At 42.7% G+C, this 21,440-nt stretch overlaps 1 protein-coding gene across 4 annotated transcripts in view; it reads left to right on the top strand.

The window, feature by feature from the left end:
• Nucleotides 1-21,440, top strand: part of LOC124040108 (SAP30-binding protein-like) — a 50,611-nt gene that overhangs the window by 17,494 nt on the left and 11,677 nt on the right. For all 4 annotated transcript variants that reach the window (XM_046356951.1, XM_046356950.1, XM_046356949.1 and 1 more), the window contains exons 2-5: nt 2,973-3,091; nt 3,223-3,267; nt 8,165-8,207; nt 18,187-18,275. In XM_046356951.1, coding sequence (XP_046212907.1) covers nt 2,973-3,091; nt 3,223-3,267; nt 8,165-8,207; nt 18,187-18,275 — 296 coding nt within the window. The remainder of the gene's footprint in view (nt 1-2,972; nt 3,092-3,222; nt 3,268-8,164; nt 8,208-18,186; nt 18,276-21,440) is intronic.

The raw sequence follows: 21,440 nt of genomic DNA, 5'->3' as shown, positions 1-21,440 counted from the left end.
TCCAGTGCATATGTCATTTTTGATAGTTTATGCCCTTTGCTTCTTGAGTCATCTCACTCTTGCTGCTGCATGCTGCTAAACACAATAAGCCCTGTCACTCAAGGAGAGAGCACTTCCTTGCCATCCACTCCAAATGGTCAGATGGATGCAAGAATGTTGTTGACATGCTGCTTTCCACAAGAGTTCTATAATTACACTTTATTTCTGTATCTTACGGTCTGCAAACTACTGGTTGCTAGTTTGTCTTTTCTTAGCAATGTGTTGCTAAAATGTGTTCGCCTGCTAATCGCAAGTTAGCAGGCTAGCTAGCTTGCTAAATGTACTAAGAGTCAGAGAAAATGTATATAGTTAGCTAATACTGCCTGGTACCAGTGCTGGTGTAGGCCTAGGTATGCATGTTTGTGCAACATCTTATCAGAGAGGAATAGGCAAAGCATGAATATGTTGGCTGGCTGGCTGGCTAGCTAGCTAGCTACATGAAGTATGAACATATGTAATGCAACATCTAATTAGGGTCACCTGGAAACACTGACAGACTTTGGTTCCTACCCTGTCAATCATTTCTCACTGGCTTATTAATTTGTTGTCATGTTAAACAACAATGTATTCAACTTGCTGCCCACTATGTTCCAACTATAAGATTTGAAAAAGTATCATATTTCCATCATTCCAACAGTTCAATTAACTAGGCCTAGATTTTTTTTGCCCATATCACGCTGCATGGCAGTGTTGAAATTGACAAATGCTGAAAGTGTGTGCCGGCAAAAATAAATTCAGGATCTCCACTTAGGCAGTATAATGAAGAACAGTGTTTTGCAGGATTCAATAGTTGGAATTGTAAGAGTTGTTGCCTTGTCCCATTCTCTGCGATTGTCATTTTAATGGAATATAGAAAGAACGAACAAAAAACCTGTCCTCAAACATTTACATCAAAAGGTGCAACGTTATGGGCAAAGACACAACATCCACATCAAATGTAATATTTTTCTTGATCAAATAACATGGAAAACTACTTTTTGTTCAGTATACCATCCTAACAAACCATTTAATGTACAGTGCATTTGGAAAGTATTTAGACCCCATAACTGTTTCCATATTTTTGTTACATTACAGCCTTACTCTAAAATGTATGACTTTTTTTCCCCCCTCATCAATCTACACACACTAACCCATAATGAAAAACAGAAATTAATTATTTACATCAGTATTCTGATCCTTTATTCAGTACTTTGTTGAAGCACCGTTGGCAGTGATTACAGCCTCGATTCTGCTTGGGTATGACGCTACAAGCTTGTCATGCCTGTATTTGGTCGTTTCTCCCATTTCTTCTCTACATATCCTCAAGCTCTGTCCGGTTGGAGGAGGAGCGTTGCTGCCCAGCTACTTCAGAGATGGTTTCATCAGACCAGTGACTCTTGTTTCTCATGGTCTGAGAGTCCTTTAGGTGTCTTTTGGCAAACTCCAAGCGGGCTGTCGCACCTTTTACTAAGTACTGTCTTCTGTCTGGCCACTCTACCATAAATGCCTAATGAGTGCTGCAGAGATGGTTGTCCTTCTGGTAGGTTCTTCAATCTCCTCAGAGGAGCTCTGTCAGGGTGACCATCTGGTTCTTGGTCACCTCCCTGACCAAGGCCCTTCTCCCCAGATTGCTCAGTCTTGGTGGTTCCAAATGTCTAATCAATTGAATTTACCACAGGTGGACTATAATAATGTTGTGGAAACATTGATGTTGTTGCGCAGCTAAACAGTCATGGGTAAACATGAAGTACAGGAGGGGATTAAGCACGTACACCTGAGGGCACCGTGTTGTGTCAGCAAAGGACCCTGGGATTGAACACCTCCCTCTGCAACTGGATCCTGGGCTTCCTGACGGGCCGACCCCAGGTGGTGAGGGTAGGTAACACATCCGCCACACTGACACAACACGGTGCCCTCAGGTGTACGTGCTTAATCCCCTCCTGTACTTCATGTTTACCCACGACTGTTTAGCTGCGCAACACCATCATTAAGTTTGGTGACAACACGGCGGAAGTAGACCTGATTACAGGCGACGATGAGACCGCCTATTGGGAGGGGCTGTAGGGATCAGGTTGAGAGATTCAAGTTCCTGTGTCCACATCACTAAGGACCTAACATGGTCCAAACACACCAACACAGTTGTGAAGAGGGTATGACAATGCCTCTCCCCCTCAGGAGGCTAAAAAGATTTGGCATGGGCACTCAGATCCTCAACGTTCTACAGCTGCAGTATCGAGAGCATCTTGACTGGCTGCATCACTGCTTGGCATCTGACCGACAGGGTAGTGCATATGGCCCAGTACATCACTCCTTGTATTATATAGTCTCGTTATTTTGTTATTAGTTCTATTTTTCAGCAAATGTTTCCTACTTTTTAACTGCATTGTTGGGAAGTAAAGTAAGTTGGACTCGTAAGTAAACATTTCACAGTAAAGTCTACACTTGCTGTATTCGGTGTATGTGACAAGTAACATTTTATTTGCTATCCGGGGGTCCTTGGGACATCCCTAACCCACTTTGAAGTTCACATTTTAAAATAGTTACGGTTCACATTTTAAAATAGTTATGGTTAGGTAAGGGTTATGGTAAGGTTAGGGTAGGGATGTCACAAGGATACCGGATTAACCCTTGCTGAGCTCGTTCAGCTGTTAACATGGCTTTGCCCATGCGTCAGGTGATATAAATCAGACAAGCATTGCCAGGGGAGGAAACCGATCAATAGTACTTTCCTGTAGATATGTTTGTCTAAAATATCTATTGGCATAATGACCAACCAGTAGAGTAAGTTGAGAAAACTGTTTTTATTATAGGTACTTTTTATACAAGGCACACGCATTACGAAAATGTCAAAGAATAGAGGCTAACCAATCTCCTCTTGATATTAGGTCAGGAAGCCGGGCAAACTGAATGCTGCTGTGTTTCCAACCTGATAACCAAGCTCTGTCATTCTGCAGAGGGCCATGGAGTAGGTCTGGTGTCTGCTGCCTATGGAGAGGACGACATTAGCCGGATTGAAGATGGCGACGACAAGGCATCTGGAGACGAGGACAGTGGGGAGAGCTCGCGAAACTCAGTCAGTTCTCTTTCTCCTTCTAATTTAGTCGGTCTCTTTCCCACAGCACCCTGCTAGAGGTATTTGTCAGCGGTGCATGTATGAGTGTGTGTGGTCACACTGTTAACCATTTGCATTCTTGTCTCCATTAGGAAATGGAAGAGTCTGATGAGGGCGGAGACACAGATGATTATAAGGTATTTTAACCCCCCCCCCCCCCCGATTTTGGTATCGTTTGTACTTGGGAAATGTTTGTTAGGGGTTCATGGGGCTAACCAACATTGTCTCTGGGGGTGCAAAGAAAAGCAAGGATTTTGTTCAAATGATGGTAGTGCCACTAGGTGGTAGTGTTGAGCTATGTTTTGTCTTTATTCACCGATACCAGTATAGAGCGGAATAAACAACACCCATTATTTCAAGTTAAGTATAGCTTGTTTGTGCACACTGGATGAAAATCCTTTGCATATAAACTTTGAATTATAGTTATGTTAAATCCGCACCAATAAGACCAAGCTTGATCAAGATGTGGCATTTAAAGGTGCATACCTTTTTCAATAGTGAAGTTCAAATGAGCAGGGTTGTAGGGGGGGGGGGGGTCAGGTAGAGAGGTGGAGGACTGGTGAGGTGTTGTGTGCATGTGTATCTGTCAGAGAGGTAGAGTTGCGGTAAACTGATCCAGAACCTGCCAAAAGGGGGGGGGGGGGGGGTTCACTGGCTACTACTACTATACTCCCACGAGTTTGGTTTATATTTTGCTACTGCTGCCCTATACACCGGAGTCCCACTATTTATTATGAGTTATGCCTCGTTAGCCACACCATTGACCCCCACTTTGTCCTAAGAGCTGAACTCCCTATGTCTTTTTCTAGTCATATAGAGTTGGTTTAGACAAGGCTAGTTTTTGTAAGAGATATCTAGGAGAAAGCTCTCGTGTGAAAGTTCAACGTTGCTTACTGGTAATCTAGGAGAGTTAAACGAGTAGCAGTTCTTTCAAACTCGTCCCCAAATCTTAGCCAGACTATTGAGTAATAGCTTGGTTGGTTACACAGGCATGATTTATCAATCTGCTGTTTTGACTTATGGCCTGAAAATGCAATGGCTTTGATTAGATTGGATTTCATAATTCATTTTTTCATAGAGAAAGACTTAAAATGCCATATCTGAGTTATAGATGTACTTTTGTGTCATATAACAGTAATAATGGAATGGATTTATAGAGGTGATCCATTTATATAACGTAATGGAGATGTTGGGATACTTTCATTGTGGCCTGCTTTCTTTTGAAAGGCTTGGGGTGGGCTTGGGCTAATGCCACAGACGAGAAGAACCATAGAACCAACACGGCCTCTCCCCTTTTCCAGTGAGAAAGCGATGGGCGGAGGGGTTGTCACCATATATGTCCGTGCCCTGGTTATCACATTTTGGCTCTTGATCATGTCAGGGACAGAGTGGGGTAAGGGTTGAGAGAAGGGAGTTGTTTGATTGTATCTCTTACCCTCTCTCTACCCCCTTGACCTGTGATTGGCCCATAGTGAAGATGCAGTAACCCAGAATAATGGCCGTTTGGCCACGCTGTTCTGTTGCTGTAATTCTCTCTCTGGCTGAAATCAAATCAAAAATCAAATCAAATTTATTTATATATAGCCCTTCGTAAAAAAGTATTTTAGTATTTTATTAGGAACCTTATTAGCTGCTGCCAAGACAGCTGCCACTCTTCCTGGGGTCCAAACGTGTTCAAGACAACACATCAAAACAATAGTGTACCTACATTACTGTTCAAAAGTTTGGGGTCACTTAGAAATGTTCTTGTTTTTGAAAGAAAAGAAGAAAAAAGTCCATTTAAAATAACATCAAATTGATCAGAGTTTTCAGCTGTGCTAACATAATTGCACTTATTTTCCTAATGATCAATTAGCCTTTTAAAATGATTAACTTGGATTAGCTAACACAACGTTCCATTGGAACACAGGAGTGATGGTTGCTGATAATGGGCCTCTGTACGCCTATGTAGATATTCCATTAAAAATCATCTGTTTCCAGCTACAATAGTCATTTACCACATTATCAATTTCTACACTGTATTTCTGATCAATGTAATGTTATTTTAATGGACAAAATAAATGTGCTTTTCTTTCGACATGAATTTCTAAGCCACCCCAAACTTTTGAACGGTAGTGTAAATATACTGAACAGCAATATACATTTGAAGTGCATCAATTTCAAATATTTTACCGAGTTATAGTTCATGTAAGGAAATCAGACGAATGAAATTCATTCCGTCCTAATCTATGGATTTCACATGACTGGGAATACAGATATGCATCTATTGGTCACAGATAACCAGTCAGTCTCTGGTGTAACCATCATTAGCCTCATGCGTCGCGACACATTTCCTTTGCATAGATCAGGCTGTGGAATGTTATCCAATGGCAGTGTGACGTTGCTGGATATTGGCAGAAACTGGAACAAGCTGCTGTATACGTCAATACAGAGCACCCCAAACATGCTCAATGGGTGACATATCTGGTGAGTATGCAGGCCATGGAAGAACTGGGACATTTTCAAATCCTTGCGACATGGAGTTGGCCATCACCTCATGTTTCAGCATGATGTAAACGGATGAATGGTATCAAATTGCCATCAATAAAATGCAATTGTGTTCGTTGTCCGTAGCTTATGCCTGCCCATTGCATACCACCACCGCCACCATGGGACACTCTGTTCACAACATTGACATCAGCAAACCGCTCACCCACACGATGCCATACACGTGATCTGCAGTTGTGTGGCCGTTTGGACTTACTGACAAATTCTCTAAAATGACAGAGGCTGCTTATAGTAAAGAAATTAACATTACATTCTCTGGCAACCGCTCTGGTGGACATTCCTGCAGTCAGCATGCTAATTGCACCCTCCCCCAAAACTTGAGACATCTGTGGCATTGTGTTGTGTGACAATACTGCACATTTTAAAGACCGAGTGACAGCAGTAGAGTTGCAGAGACAGGCTGTACAACAGGGAGGCAAGAGGCACAGTTATAGTGTTGAGTCTCCAGTGGTGTTTTTACATGTTGTATTTGTCTAAGTCATGAGCTGGTTAAAAAAGGACTAGGACTCTATTCCACTGGTCGTTGGTAGAGTAAAAGTTGAGAAACGATGTACTAAAGTGTACTGCCTATGTTCTGTGTCAGTAGCATTACTGTGTAAGTAGTCACAGGTCGTTGGGCATTATAGAAATGTGCAATGCTCCACCATTACAAATGTACCATATAAAAGGTACTATATTACAATACATACTACGTCATTTTTTAAAAATGTGTTGTAATATTGTACATTTCTATAATGCACAACATCCCTGTTGTATTGTTTTACACGGAACAAAAATATATAAACGGAACATGTAAAGTGTTGGTCCCATGTTTATTGAGCTGAAATAAAAGATCCTAGAAATGTTCCATACGCTCAAAAAGCTTATTACATCCCTGTTTCTCCTTTGTCAAGATAATCCATCCACCTGTCAGGTGTGGCATATCAAGAAGCTGATTAAACAGCATGATCATTACACAGGTGGACCTTGTGCTGGGGACAATAAAGAGCTACTCTAAAACGTGCCCTTTTGTCACACAACACAACGCCACAGATATCAAGTTTTGAGGGAGCATGCAATTGGCATGCTGACTGCAGGAATGTCCACCAGAGGTTTTTCCAGATATTTTAATGTTAATTTCTCTACCAGAAGCCACCTCCAACATTTATTTTGGAGAATTTGGCAGTACGTCCAATTGGCCTCAACCGCAGACCACGTGTAGCCACGCCAGCCCAGGACCTTCACATCCACTTCTTCAACTGCAGGATGTTCTGAGGGTGGGGTGGACTGTGAAGATATACAAAAATGATGCATCTTCACAGTCCACAGTGTGCCATTTCTTTTTCTTCTCTTTACTCAGATTTGACTGTGCTAGCTTGAATTACCTGATGTGGAAGAGTTCAATGTGTTCATGGCTCTGTGTTCTCAACAAAAAATATAAACGCAACCTGCAACAATTTCAAAGATTTGACTGAGTTACAATTCATATAAGGAAATCTGTCAACTTAAATAAATTAAGAGAAATATGCTTTTTGTGCGTATGTAAATTTCTTTGGGGATTTCTTTATCTCAACTCATGAAACATGGGACCAACACACTTTACATGTTGCGTTTTTATATATTTTTTCAGTATAGTATTGTGGTTTTCCGAGCCTCTGTTCTGGACTTTGGGACTGAAGAGAACTCTAATGGCACGTCTTGTGGTATAAGTATGGGTGTCTGAGCTGTGTGAACAGGCAGTTCAAACGCAGCAATAACTCTCACAGTGACGAGTCGTGATGCAGTCAATCTGTCATTCATTACAGTGAGATGGAAATTCATTCAGGGGTTCAAAAGACCCTCTGGTAAGCCATGTCTGCACTATATCCTTCCTCCCCTTCCTCGCTCCTCCCATTGTTCCACTTAGTTTGGCCCTCTGCCCTCTTCAAGACAATTCTTGGATGTGTCCATGCAGTTGCTAGGTGACTTGGTGGCAGTGTGCATGTGTGTGTGTGTGTGTTCCATTGCCACTGAATAGGAGCACTGTTTCTTTCTGCTGAACCTGTGTTATGCCCACAGTTCTGGCGAGGACAGGCCGTATTTTCTAAGCAGCTCACATCACCCCACCTCCTGCCAAGCCCCTGCTTTCACAAGAATGTCCTGAAACTCCTGTAGCCACATGTTTGCCATGATACCCTGAAGGGAATCTTATGCCAAACGACTGTTTTTGATATACATTTTTTCCAAAAAGATAAAGCACAGTTGAAATAATCAGGAAACCTCATTCAGTCTTAGCCGACCTGTCACATCACCATGGCTGACAAACTAATATCTTATTGCAGACCATTCCGCTGCTATTACCCTATTCTAATAGTTAACTGTTAACGAGTGGTATAATTGGGGTAATTGATCTCTATCAACAGTGATGTTATGCTGCCGGGCAATGTTGACCCTCACGTCCAGGACCGTGCATGGTTCTTTGACTGACGTTCAACCCCTCCCTACTCTCTCTGTGTTCTCTCTTTTCAGGAAATCCCAGAGGCAGAGAGGAAGGACCCCAATGAGTTGGTCGGTGAGTACACAAACAGACAAACGTGTTTAAGACACAGGCACAATACAAACTTGGGGTGAAATATTTAGACTGCGGCCATCAGCCATTATATGCTCAGACTGTTACATTTATAATGCTATGGTCTAAATCAGGGGTTCTCAACTCTTACTCTGTGAGGTCCAGAGCCTGCTGGTTTTATGTTCTACCTGATAATTAATTGCACACACCTGGTGTCCCAAGTCTAAATCCCCAGTTAGACAGGAACAATGAAAAAGTGCAGTGGAACTGGCTTCGAGGTCTCGAGTTGCATTTGAGGGGTCTAAATAATGATTAACTGCTATAGATAGCTAGCAGTACTAGGGTTGGGGGAATTCCACCTATGTCCATTCGTGATTATGTACCCATAAAGCATTGACATACCAGGGGTACTCAACCTGGGGTTTGCGGCCAACCGAAACACAATTGCCTGCCCAGAGACGCATGCGATTTAACTTCACTAAAATGTACACTGTTTTTCCTGGCTTTAAACAATTTTCTATCAACTTTTGAAATTGGGATTGAATCAACATAAAAGCCCCTTTTCAGTGCAAAAAAAGCCCAACTGAGTTGGTGTTTGTGTTGTAGGCTTAGGAGCGCATCTGAGAAGCCTTGTTCTATTTTAAGGGCACGAGGGGCTTTTCTTCCATCACCCATGATCGAAGAGCAGAGCCGCTTGTAGATACGTGTACATTTGTTGATCTTCTTTGGTAGTTAAAATCAAATCAAATTTATTGGTCACATACACATGGTTAGCAGTTGTTAATGCGAGTGTAGCGAAATGCTTGTGCTTCTAGTTCCGACAATGCAGTAACAACCAACGAGTAATCTAACAATTCCAAAACTACTACCTTATACACACAAGTGTAAAGGGATAAAGAATATGTACGTAAAAATATATGAATGAGTGATGGTACAGAACGACATAGGCAAGATGGAGTAGATGGTATAGAGTACAGGATATACATATGAGATGAGTAATGTAGGGTTTGTAAACAAAGTGACATAGTTTAAAGTGGCTAGTGATACATGTATTACATAAAGATGCAGTAGATGATATAGAGTACAGTATATACATATACATATGATATGAGTAATGTAGGGTATGTGAACATTATATTAAGTAGCATTGTTTAAAGTGGCTAGTGATTATATTTTTACATCAATTTCCATCAACTTCCATTATTAAAGTGGCTGGAATTGAGGCAGTCTGTTGGCAGCAGCCACTCAATGTTAGTGGTGGCAGTTTAACAGTCTGATGGCCTTGAGATAGAAGCTGTTTTTCAGTCTCGGTCCCTGCTTTGATGCACCTGTACTGACCTCGCCTTCTGGATGATAGCGAGCTGAACAGGCAGTGGCTCGAGTGGTTGTTGTCCTCGATGATCTTTATGGCCTTCCTGTAACATCGGGTGGTGTAGGTGTCCTGGAGGGCAGGTAGTTTGCCCCCGGTGATGCGTTGTGCAGACCTCACTACCCTCTGGAGAGCCTTATGGTTGTGGGCAGAGCAGTTGCCGTACCAGGCGGTGATACAGCCCGACAGGATGCTCTCGATTGTGCATCTGTAGAAGTTTGAGTGTTTTTGGTGACGAGCCAAAAATTATAGGGATTAAAAAAAGGGGGCTTTGTAAATCCTGGTGGATTGTAGTCTGATATTTTAAATAATTCTGAAAATAAATTTAGTTAGTCATAATAGAACATCAAAATTGCATTCACTGGAACAAAAGAAAATGTGCAACACAAACAGTGCAATGGACAGAAACAAAATATAGTCATTAGAAGCCAACACACAGCAACTTAAGAGATATCATTAATTAAGCAACAATTATTTCATTGTAATGCAATTTTACTGCATTTTAACAGCAGTGATTTTTTTGTAAGAGGATGTGCACGTTTATTTTGCATGCTGGTAGCCTAGAACAACTGCTATGGAAGTGAATGTGCACTACTGCCATAGCCTGTAGTAAAAGCATTTATAGATTCTCTAAATTAGGGACCCCCCTCTGATAGCTATAGGACTGCAGAGACTGTCTCAAATGTTTGCTTTTAATGACCTAGCAAATTCCATGACTTGGAGGTGAGAAATCACAATTCTTAGTTTTTTTGTTGTTTTGATATTGGCATTTCATCACCTGCCAAATAACCTCCAAATGGGCCTACTCCTGAAACGAAACTGTTAACTGGGCCAGATAAGCTGAATTTGGCTCGGCCCGAGTACCAGTTGTCACTATGACAATAAACTCACCCTGCATTTTCATTTGCTTTACCATGGATATGTCCCTTAATGATCTTGATAAATGCATTATTTTGTGGAGAAAAAAACACTGCTTCAGTTAGGGATTCGATTTCATTTTAACATTCACACCCCTATTTTCAACCTCATGTGGTGATTTATTTTAATTTGATTTCCCGACCCCGTATGGATAATTTATTTCTTAATAAGCTTAAACCTGATTAAACTTAGATTTTTCTATAGGCTATTGATATTGTTTGCTTGTTCTCTCTCATTATTAGCCCTCTGGCTACCTTAATTTTTTGGGGCAATTCAAACAACTTTTTGAAATGGAACTCTGTTACATTCATTGTTGGAAAAGCCATGTATAAAATGTTTTAAAGCGTAACGATAGCCTATAGCCCGAAGTCATATTCATAGCCTATCGAATGGAGAGAGAGAGAGAGAGAGAGAGAGAAGGGAATATTGCCAATGTTTTTTTTTTTAAACCGCTAGACAAAGGATAGCTAAGAATTGTCTGTTTTATAAAAACTAAAAACAAATGAAAAGGTTTAGGCTACAGCCTAATGCCCATGCAACTGACAGCGAGAGAAACAATATTTTCTGACTGGACATTTTTGTTCTGCTTTGGTTTAATTCTCCACTCTGTCTGGCCTACATTCTTCTTGTGCATTCTGTATACAGTGGGGCAAAAAAGTATTTAGTCAGCCACCAATTGTGCAAGTTCTCCCACTTAAAAAGATGAAAGGCCTGTAATTTTCATTATATGTACACTTCAACTATGACAGACAAAATGAGGGGGGGAAATCCAGAAAATCACATTGTAGGATTTTCTAATGAATTTATTTGCAAATTATGGTGGAAAATAAGTATTTGGTCACTTACAAACAAGCAAGATTTCTGGCTCTCACAGACCTGTAACTTCTTCTTTGAGGCTCCTCCGTCCTCCACTCGATACCTGTATTAATGGCACCTGTTTGAACTTGTTATCAGTATAAAAGACACCTGTCCACAACCTCAAACAGTCACTCTCCAAACTCTACTCTGGCCAAGACCAAAGAGCTGTCAAAGGACACCAGAAACAAAATTGTAGACCTGCACCAGGCTGGGAAGACTGAATCTGCAATAGGTAAGCAGCTTGGTTTGAAGAAATCAACTGTGGGAGCAATTATTAGGAAATGGAAGACATACAAGACCACTGATAATCTCCCTCGATCTGGGGCTCCACGCAAGATCTCACCCCGTGGGGTCAAAATTATCACAAGAACGGTGAGCAAAAATCCCAGAACCACACGGGGGGACCTCGTGAATGACCTGCAGAGAGCTGCAACCAAAGTAACAAAGCCTACCATCAGTAACACACTACACCGCCAGGGACTCAAATCCTGCGGTGCCAGACGTGTCCCCCTGCTTAAGCCAGTACATGTCCAGGCCCGTCTGAAGTTTGCTAGAGAGCATTTGGATGATCCAGAAGAAGATTGGGAGAATGTCATAAAAATATAACTTTTTGGTAAAAACTCAACTCGTTGTGTTTGGAGGACAAAGAATGCTGAGTTGCATCCAAAGAACACCATACCTACTGTGAAGCATGGGGGTGGAAACCTCGTGCTTTGGGGCTGTTTTTCTACAAAGTGACCAGGACTACTGATCCGTGTAAAGGAATGAATGAATGGGGCCATGTATCGTGAGATTTTGAGTGGAAACCTCCTTCCATCAGCAAGGACATTGAAGATGAAACGTGGCTGGGTCTTTCAGCATGACTATGATCCCAAACACACCGCCCGGGCAACGAAGGCGATCTCAACCCCATAGAAAATCTTTGGAGGTAGTTGAAAGTCTGTGTTGCCCAGCAACAGCCCCAAAACATCACTGCTCTAGAGGAGATCTGCATGGAGGAATGGGCCAAAATACCAGCAACAGTGTGTGAAAACCTTGTGAAGACCCTAACCCTAACCCTACAGAAAACGTTTGACCTCATTGCCAACACGGTACTTATTTTCCACCATAATTTCAAGTTAATTAAAAATCCTACAAATGTGATTTTCTGGATTTGTTTTTCTCATTTTGTCTGTCATAATTGAAGTGTACCTATGGTACCTATGGTGAAAATTACAGGCCTCATCTTTTTATAAGCAAATAGGAATGTGTCACTTGTCCCTGCTGTGCACTGCGAAAACGCCAGTCGAGTTCACAATCGACGATGGCTATCAATCATCGGCGATAGACGATGCTGTTGTAATATCGCCCAACCCTAAGCAGTACAATATGTCTTTGTTTGTCTTCTGACAGAGTAATTCAGGTTATAAATGTGCCACAGGAAACGGTCACACCCGTTGGGCCTATGAGTCATGTGGTCAACTTATACTCACTTGCAGGTACACAAGTGGTGGGCGTTGGTGCAGCATTAGCTGACGGAAGGTGTGCGTGTGTGTGTGTGTGTGTGTGCGTGCTCAGAGCCAGGCAGGATATGAGTGTAACAAAAGCAGCAGGACGGCAGGAGAGAACAGGGTGTGGCCCTGGCTGATACACACTGCCCTACAGTGTTAGGCCATAAAACAGTAGTATGTACCCATCATACCTTCACTTCCTCTACTGTGTATACTAGAGCCTGCTGATGCCAAAATAGAATGTCATACATGCTCTGTAAAACCCCACCCCTTCTCCACATTACTCCCAACAAAACAGACGGGGAAATTGACAAAAGCTTTTTGAAAAACACAGCCACTGTCCAGTGTCTTAACTGTGACTCATCATCATGGCCTGAGACTGTCACTGTACATTCCATCCCTGGGCCCATTCTGTTCCACTGGGTCGGCTTCTGTTAGGAGGAAATGTCACAGAGTTCTGGTCTAAAGGTCTCACGCAGTGCCAGGCCAGCAAGCAGCATGAAGATGGGCTTTGTCTGTTTAATGGTGGGAGTTGAATTGTCTGTCTGGCTGGCTGTTGAATGAGCCTTGAGCTCTGTTGCTTCCGCTCTGGTCGTCTGGCAGTGACCTCCACATGTCTCACTGCCTTTCTCAATGCCGGTTTGTCTCACTGTCTGCCTGCCTGCCTTTCAATGTCAATTTTTGCAGCTTCTCTGTGTATATCTGCTGAATATAGACTACACTCTGGACTAGCCCATGCAGTTGCCATATTAGAGCATGCGCAGACCAGCTGGAGGGTGTGTTTACGGACATATTCAATCAATCCTTATCCCAGTCTGCTGTTCCCACATGCTTCAAGAGGACCACCATTGTTCCTGTTCCCAAGAAAGCTAAGGTAACCCTGGATCTTGACCCCGCTCTGTGCAACTGGGTACTGGACTTCCTGACGGGCTGCCCCCAAGTGGTGAGGGTAGGTAACAACATCTCCACCCCGCTGATCCTCAACACTGGGGCCCCACAAGGGTGCGTTCTGAGCCCTCTCCTGTAGGGCCCTCTGAGTGTTATGTCAGGAAAATAACCTCACACTTAACAAAACAAAACAAAGGAGATGATCGTGGACTTCAGGAAACAGCAGAGGGAGCACCCCTCTATCCACATCGACGGGACAGTAGTGGAGAGGGTAGTAAGTTAAGTTCCTCGGCGTACACATCATGGACAAACTGAAATGGTCCACTCACACAGACAGCGTGGTGAAGAAGGTGCAGCAGCGCCTCTTCAACCTCAGTAGGGTGAAGAAATTTGGCTTGTCACCAAAAGCGCTCACAAACCTTTACAGATGCACAATCGAGAGCATCCTGTCAGGCTGTATCACCGCCTGGTACGGCAACTGCTCTGCCCACAACCATAAGGCTCTCCAAAGGGTAGTGAGGTCTGCACAACACATCACCGGGGAAAACTACCTGCCCTCCAGGACACCTACACCACCCGATGTCACAGGAAGGCCGTAAAGATCATCAAGGACAACAACCACCCGAGTCACTGCCTGTTCACCCCGCTATCTGTTCACCCCGCTATCATCCAGAAGGCGAGGTCGGTACAGGTGCATCAAAGCAGGGACCGAGAGACTGAAAAACAGCTTCTATCTCAAGGCCATCAGACTGTTAAACAGCCACCACTAACATTGAGTGGCTGCTGCCAACATACTGAGTCAACTCCAGCCACTTTAATAATGTAAACATTGATGAAAAATGTATCACTAGCCACTTTAAACAATGCCACTTCATATAATGTTTACATACCCTACATTACTCATCTCATATGTATATACTGTACTCTATACCATCTACTGCATCTTGCCATCTTGATGTAATACATGTATCACTACCACTTTAAACAATGCCACTTTTATATGTTTACATTACTCATCTCATATAACCGATACCATCTACTGTTTCTTGCCTATGCCAATGCCATTCTGTACCATCACTCATTCATATATTTTTATGTACATATTCTTAATTCCTTTACACTTGTGTGTATAAGGTAGTTGTTGTGGAATTGTTAGGTTAGATTACTCGTTGGTTATTACTGCATTGTCGGAACGAGAAGCACAAGCATTTCGCTACACTCTCATTAACATCTGCTAACCATGTGTATGTGACAAATACGATTTGATTTATTGCTTTAAAAGCTTTGAACATCTTCCAAAAAAAGTGTTCATATTAACGCACGGTTGCTTTAATTTTCCAAAGAAAATACTCTTATCTTGCTATATCGAACCCCTGTTCAAGGTACTGTTATTCAGAAGTAACTTAAGGCAGGCCTAGTCAGAGGTGATCATGCAGGGCGGGGCCTCTTGTGGTTTAGAGGGAGCTGTGATTTCAGACTAGGGTTGAATATTTTCCTGGTATTTTACAAACGTTCCATCCCTAGAATAATGAATCACTTTTCCACCTGGGTAACCTGTTTTTTCCTGTCAAAACTGAAAGTGTCATTCAAAAGCATTATAGATGAATTTTCGATCAAAGCTCTAATCGAGCCTGATGAGCCCTACATTAAATACATTATGAGCCCTACACTAGACCTTTAATGAGCCCAAGCCCGAAAAAGCCCAAATTATTGTGCCGTTATCCAATACATATATGATATATAGGCTATTGCACGACATAAAAACATAGACTCATAGATCTAGATATAATAGCCTAGTGCCATCACACGTTAGCTCTTCTTTCAAACTACCCGTGAGTTATATTGGCTGTTGTATTTAACATTCAACAATCAAGAGCTAGTGTCCCTTTTATAATAGTCTATTGGTATAAGAAATGCAAAAAAAAGAAACAACAACGATGTCCAGCAAGCTGTCCTCGTCTAGATTTTCCTGCATGGGACTCCAAGAGCTAAGGGCGTTTTTAAAGGAGAGAAGCCAGGTGCGTGCGTATTGCTCAAGAGACGAGCAATAAGTTAGAAGCTTATTATGCGTAAACTGTCATTCATTAGCTAAATATAAGGCTAATAGTGCATTGAATTTATTACCTGAAAGAGGTAGGCTAGACTTGCTATATATATATATATATATATATCAGTCTTTAACAGGATTATCTATTTTAGATACAATTTGAATGGAAGTGAGAGCGAGGCTGCGAGAGAGTGCTCGTGTGTTCACTGATTTTTAACCAGCGATATTTGAGTGATGGGATATTTTAAAACTCTGCAGCTGCAATTGGAAAAAATGACATCTTTACCACTAGCACTTTGTGACATCTGCTGATGTAAAAAAAAAAGGGCGTTATAAATACATTTGATTGATTTTTTTTTAATAAGGCGACCTCCCAAAACCAGATGGAGATGTGTAAATTAGACACGCATTCTGTCTTTATATTACTGTGGCATAGACTATGCTGCAGCAATTGTAGTCCTTCCTTTCACAAGAACAAAAAGTTACCATGATGAAGATGATGGGCGTTGATGATTCATCATGCAAAGAGAAGGCCGCAGAGAAGCCAGATTTAGACATCACATATAATTTAAGTTCCATTTCAGGCCATGCTGTTCATATAAATAATGTATTTCAATTTACCGGTTTCTCGCAGTTATGTCTTCCGGGAGTGGTTTTGGGTGATCAATCTTGGTAACGAGTTCCTGATATTCAACCCTAATTCGGACCACTATCACTGTACAGTATGTCTGCTATGTGCCTGTTGCCGCACACACACACACACATGGCAGCCTGTGTTCATGGAAAGCAACACATGCTCATGCTAGGGTCCAAGCATTTCGCTACACTACAAGCATTTCGCTACACTCGCATTAACATCTGCTAACCATGTGTATGTGACAAATAAAATTTGATTTTGATTTGACTCGTCTGACGTGCCTGGTCAGGTTTTTCCCCACCCCAGGCCATGGTATTTTCTATTGTTCATAAGTGTTCATGCAGCCAAGTGCAATATTTGTGTTTAGTGTGTGCTTGTCAACGAGTACATCATTTACTCTGTTATGGTTTCTTTCTGTTTATTCTAGTGAGTGTGCGTGGACCCCTGTCTGTGCAAGTGTGTGTACTTGCTCAGTTAGCCACTCCTCCCTGTAGGAGTGTCATACCCCTCTCACCTACAGACAGACACAAGGCAGAATGGAGTGGGGGAGGAGCGGCAAGGGTAGGGTCAAGCAGGGTCGTGTGAGGGGTGGGGTTTTTCTTTTGGTTTAACCTGGGCATCAAACAAAACAAGTAAAAGACCAGGGAGACGAGTAGAGAGGGAGAGAGAACACTACCTGTAAGGACTGAAGTGGAGTGTGTTTGGTGCGTGGAGGAGCTGCTTCACTACACAACATACTGTATGTGACCTACAATACAGGCTAAAGGATCCTACTTAACTGTTCTCACATGTGAAGTGTACGTGCAATTTATTTTTATTTATTTTTCTCAACTGTTTTAAAGCAGGGGTGTCACATGCGGGCCAGATCCAGGGGGAAGTGAACTCAATATACTTTTTTAAATGACTTAAACCAAATTGAAACTGTGTAGAAATGATAATGGACCTATATTCCTACAATTTCTTGAGCCATGTAACCACATGGAATGAATGGGTCTAAATTAGACGTTACGCCAAATCCAACTGGAAACTATGAAATCAGGTTGGTTTCTGGATCACGGTGCACAGTCAGTAGACCGACATTCATAGTTTGACTGTCCAGGTCGCTAATAATCACTAGACAGTCAAGGAGCATCGACAGTTCCAAAAACTATAGATAGAGGACAATGTTTAGCAAATTTTGACAGCGAGGATATATAACCAATTTTCAGCGTGGCCCTCCGGAGCTCGTTGACTAATGAATGCGGCCCCCGGGGCAAAATGAGTTCAACACCTTTGATTTAAAGCCTTATTAGATTGACGGTGCTGAGTGACTGTAAAATACTCTCCCGCTGAGGAGGCTCTAGTGACACTGAAGAATGCCTGGCCTGGAGTCAGAGAAAGAACGGAAGAGTTGAGAGAGAAGGGAGAGAAAGGAGGGAAGAGTTGAAAAAAGGGGAGCCTTGTTTCTCTTCACAGGCCCCAACAGACACTCCCTGACTGGGTGTGGTGCCTAGGTCTCGTACCAGGACCAGATGCTACGAACAAACAAACAAATACACACACACACACACCACACACCACACACACACACACACACACACAAAGAACAACTGTCAGCTTAGGAATGCACCAAACATGTTGATTCAACACTCACTGACTTTACAGACATAATTTCTTGGTTCACTTCTAAAGATAAAGAAGTAGCTGCTAGAATGTCACCGGCTTCTATACAGCATCTATATCTGTCTGTCGTCTGCTCCTCTGATTGGTTGTTTCTCTCTCTATCTCCGCCCCAGCTCTGTTCTCAGAGAAAGTGAGGAACATGTCACCCGACAAGATCCGGATTCCCCCTGAACCACCAGGACGCTGCTCCAGTCACCTACAGGTACACACACACACCTGGGTTTGTCTTCCACTCACACCCCTACTTATCCTTTAGTTATGTACTGTATCTCTACTTAACCATATTTCGACTCACCTGAACTTGAATGAATGTGAACCTGAATGTACTATGTCACCACCACTCTTGCACATCTTCCATACCTGTGAAATTCCTCTGTCTAAACTGGTCTAGTCACCTGGTCTAAACAACCATCACTTTCACATTTGTCACAGTGGCCTGCAGTACCACCATAGTCAGCAGTGACACGGTAAGCTCTCTGTCAACAAGTAGCAGACTACTGGAGGGAGGACAGTAAGGGTGTAACGGCTCACCAAACCCACGGTTCGGTCGATATTGCGGTTTTGGTTCGGTTTCGGCACAGCGGGGGAAAATTAAATGTAAACTGTTACTGTAGTTAATTTGAGTTTATTTAAGAAAATCCAAAGTGTTTGTATTGCTGATTCCACACATGATCATGAGTCATATAATGCCTGATGAGAGCACCATCAGGAATAACACTTTGCATTTTCTTAATTGAAAACACACTATTATGCAACAGCACTATGTGCAATATATGTGTGAAATCAATATGTAAACATGGCTTAGACCTTGTATAGGCTTATGTCATAATGTTTTCTTACAAAGAGATACATTATGCACACTTGTGTGACTGGTAACAGGAGCGTGTGTCTGTAGCACGTACTTCTCATTTCCCACTCCGGTGTCAAATGATGGGCTGTCACTGTCAAGCAGCTCTCTGTAGCCCTGGAGGTCCATCCATCGCAACGCAGGCTGCATTAGCCAATTGACAACTTCATCTTTAGTTTGCTTCTATAGAGTGCGTAGTACCTGTTTGCTGAAATGGGTGAAGTTGGTAACGTGGCTCGGGCACTTTCACGAGGTGCTGAAACCCCCTATTCCTCTCAACGGCTGTGAGTGGGCACATATCCATGGCTATAAACATACCTATCGCTCTTGTAATTTCTTTGGCCACGAAGGGCTGTTTGAAAAACAATCCAGAAGAACGCACGTCAAAAATGTTATGAATTGATTTGCATTTTAATGAGGGAAATCATTATTTGACCCCCTCTCAATCAGAAAGATTTCTGGCTCCCAGGTGTCTTTTATACAGGTAACGAGCTGAGATTAGGAGCATACTCTTAAAGGGAGTGCTCCTAATCTCAGCTTGTTACCTGTATAAAAGACACCTGTCCACAGAAGCAATCAATCAATCAGATTCCAAACTCTCCACCATGGCCAAGACCAAAGAGCTCTCCAAGGATGTCAGGAACAAGATTGTAGACCTACACAAGGCTGGAATGGGCTACAAGACCATCGCCAAGCAGCTTGGTGAGAAGGTGACAACAGTTGGTGCGATTATTCGCAAATGGAAGAAACACAAAAGAACTGTCAATATCCCTCGGCCTGGGGCTCCATGCAAGATCTCACCTTGTGGAGTTGCAATGATCATGAGAACAGTGAGGAATCAGCCCAGAACTACATGAGAGGATCTTGTCAATAATCTCAAGGCAGCTGGGACCATAGTCACCAAGAAAACAATTGGTAACACACTACGCCGTGAAGGACTGAATTCCTGCAGAGCCCGCAAGGTCTCCCTGCTCAAGCAAGCACATATACATGCCTGTCTGAAGTTTGCCAATGAACATCTGAATGATTCAGAGGACAACTGGGTGAGTGTTGTGGTCAGATGAGACCAAAATTGAGCTCTTTGGCCTCAACTCACCGTGTTTGGAGCAGGAGGAATGCTGCCTATGACCCCAAGAATACCATCCCCACCGTCAAACATGGAGGTGGAAACATGCTTTGGGGGCGTTTTTCTGCTAGGGGGACAGGACAACTTCACCGCATCAAAGGGACGATGGACGGGGCCATGTGTACCGTCAAATCTTTGGTGAGAACCTCCTTCCCTCATCCAGGGCATTGAAAATGGGTCGTGGATGGGTATACCAGCATGACAAATGACCCAAAACAACAAAGGAGTGGATCAAGAAGAAGCACATTAAGGTCCTGGAGTGGCCTAGCCAGTCTTCAGACCTTAATCCCATAGAAAATCTGTGGAGGGAGCTGAAGGTTTGAGTTGCCAAACGTCAGCCTCGAAACCTTAATGACTTGGAGAAGATCTGCAAAGAGGAGTGGGACAAAATCCCTCCTGAGATGTGTGCAAACCTGGTGTCCAACTACAAGAAACGTCTGACCTCTGATTGCCAACAAGGGTTTTGCCACCAAGTACCTAGTCATGTTTTGCAGAGGGGTCAAATACTTATTTCCCTCATTAAAATGCAAATCAATTTATAACATTTTTAACGTGTGTTCTTATGGATTTTTTTTGTTCTGTCTCTCACTGTTCAAATAAACCTCCCATTAAAATGATAGACTGATCATTTCTTTGTCAGTGGGCAAACATACAAAATCAGCAAGGCATCAAATACTTATTTCCCTCACTGTAAGTGTATGATGTACTGAAATTGGCGGGGTATGAGAACCGATAAGGTGTGTGTCTGAGATATTGGTTTCTAGGTTGTAAAATACCCCTCCTGCCAAAGTCTGAGAAGAGTTCAATGCCAGCTGCCAGACAAGCAGTGTTCTGCAGTTGTTGGTAAATGTTCAAGAATGTTCCAGACTGTTGAAGAGCAGAATCCTCCAGTGGGAGAATAACATCAACATGTAGGAAGAGACAGACAAAACATCTCAGTGGTCAGCTCTCTGTCAATCAACATTCCATCCCTCTAGATAGGGTCTCTCAATCCTTACACTGGTCCAAGGTTTTCCTCAGAAATAAGTTGGCATTCTCGGTAGACATTGCCATCATGCACAGATCTAGGATCAGCATATCCTTCCCAAATCTTAACCCTAACCATGAGGGAGAAATATGCAACACTTAGATCAGTAAATGTAGGTGTTGAGGCAGGTGAAGATGAATGTTTTGGTGAGTGAACAGCTCAGCACTTTATAGCATTGCCTCATGGTGTGTGCACACACCTACTTAATAGGCTAGCGGTTCAGAACGTTGGACCAGTAACCAAAAGGTTGCTGCTTAAAATATTCCTTTCTGTCCTTGAGCAAGGCAGTTAACCCACAACTGTTCTCCAGGAGCTGACGACGTCGACTGAAGGCAGCCCCACGCACCTCTGATTCAGAGGGGTTGGG

The sequence above is a fragment of the Oncorhynchus gorbuscha genome, linkage group LG07 (assembly GCF_021184085.1).
Source record: "Oncorhynchus gorbuscha isolate QuinsamMale2020 ecotype Even-year linkage group LG07, OgorEven_v1.0, whole genome shotgun sequence".
NCBI lineage: Eukaryota > Metazoa > Chordata > Actinopteri > Salmoniformes > Salmonidae > Oncorhynchus > Oncorhynchus gorbuscha.
Note: the sequence above shows the minus strand (reverse complement) of the source record. Positions and strands in the feature narration are given on the sequence as shown.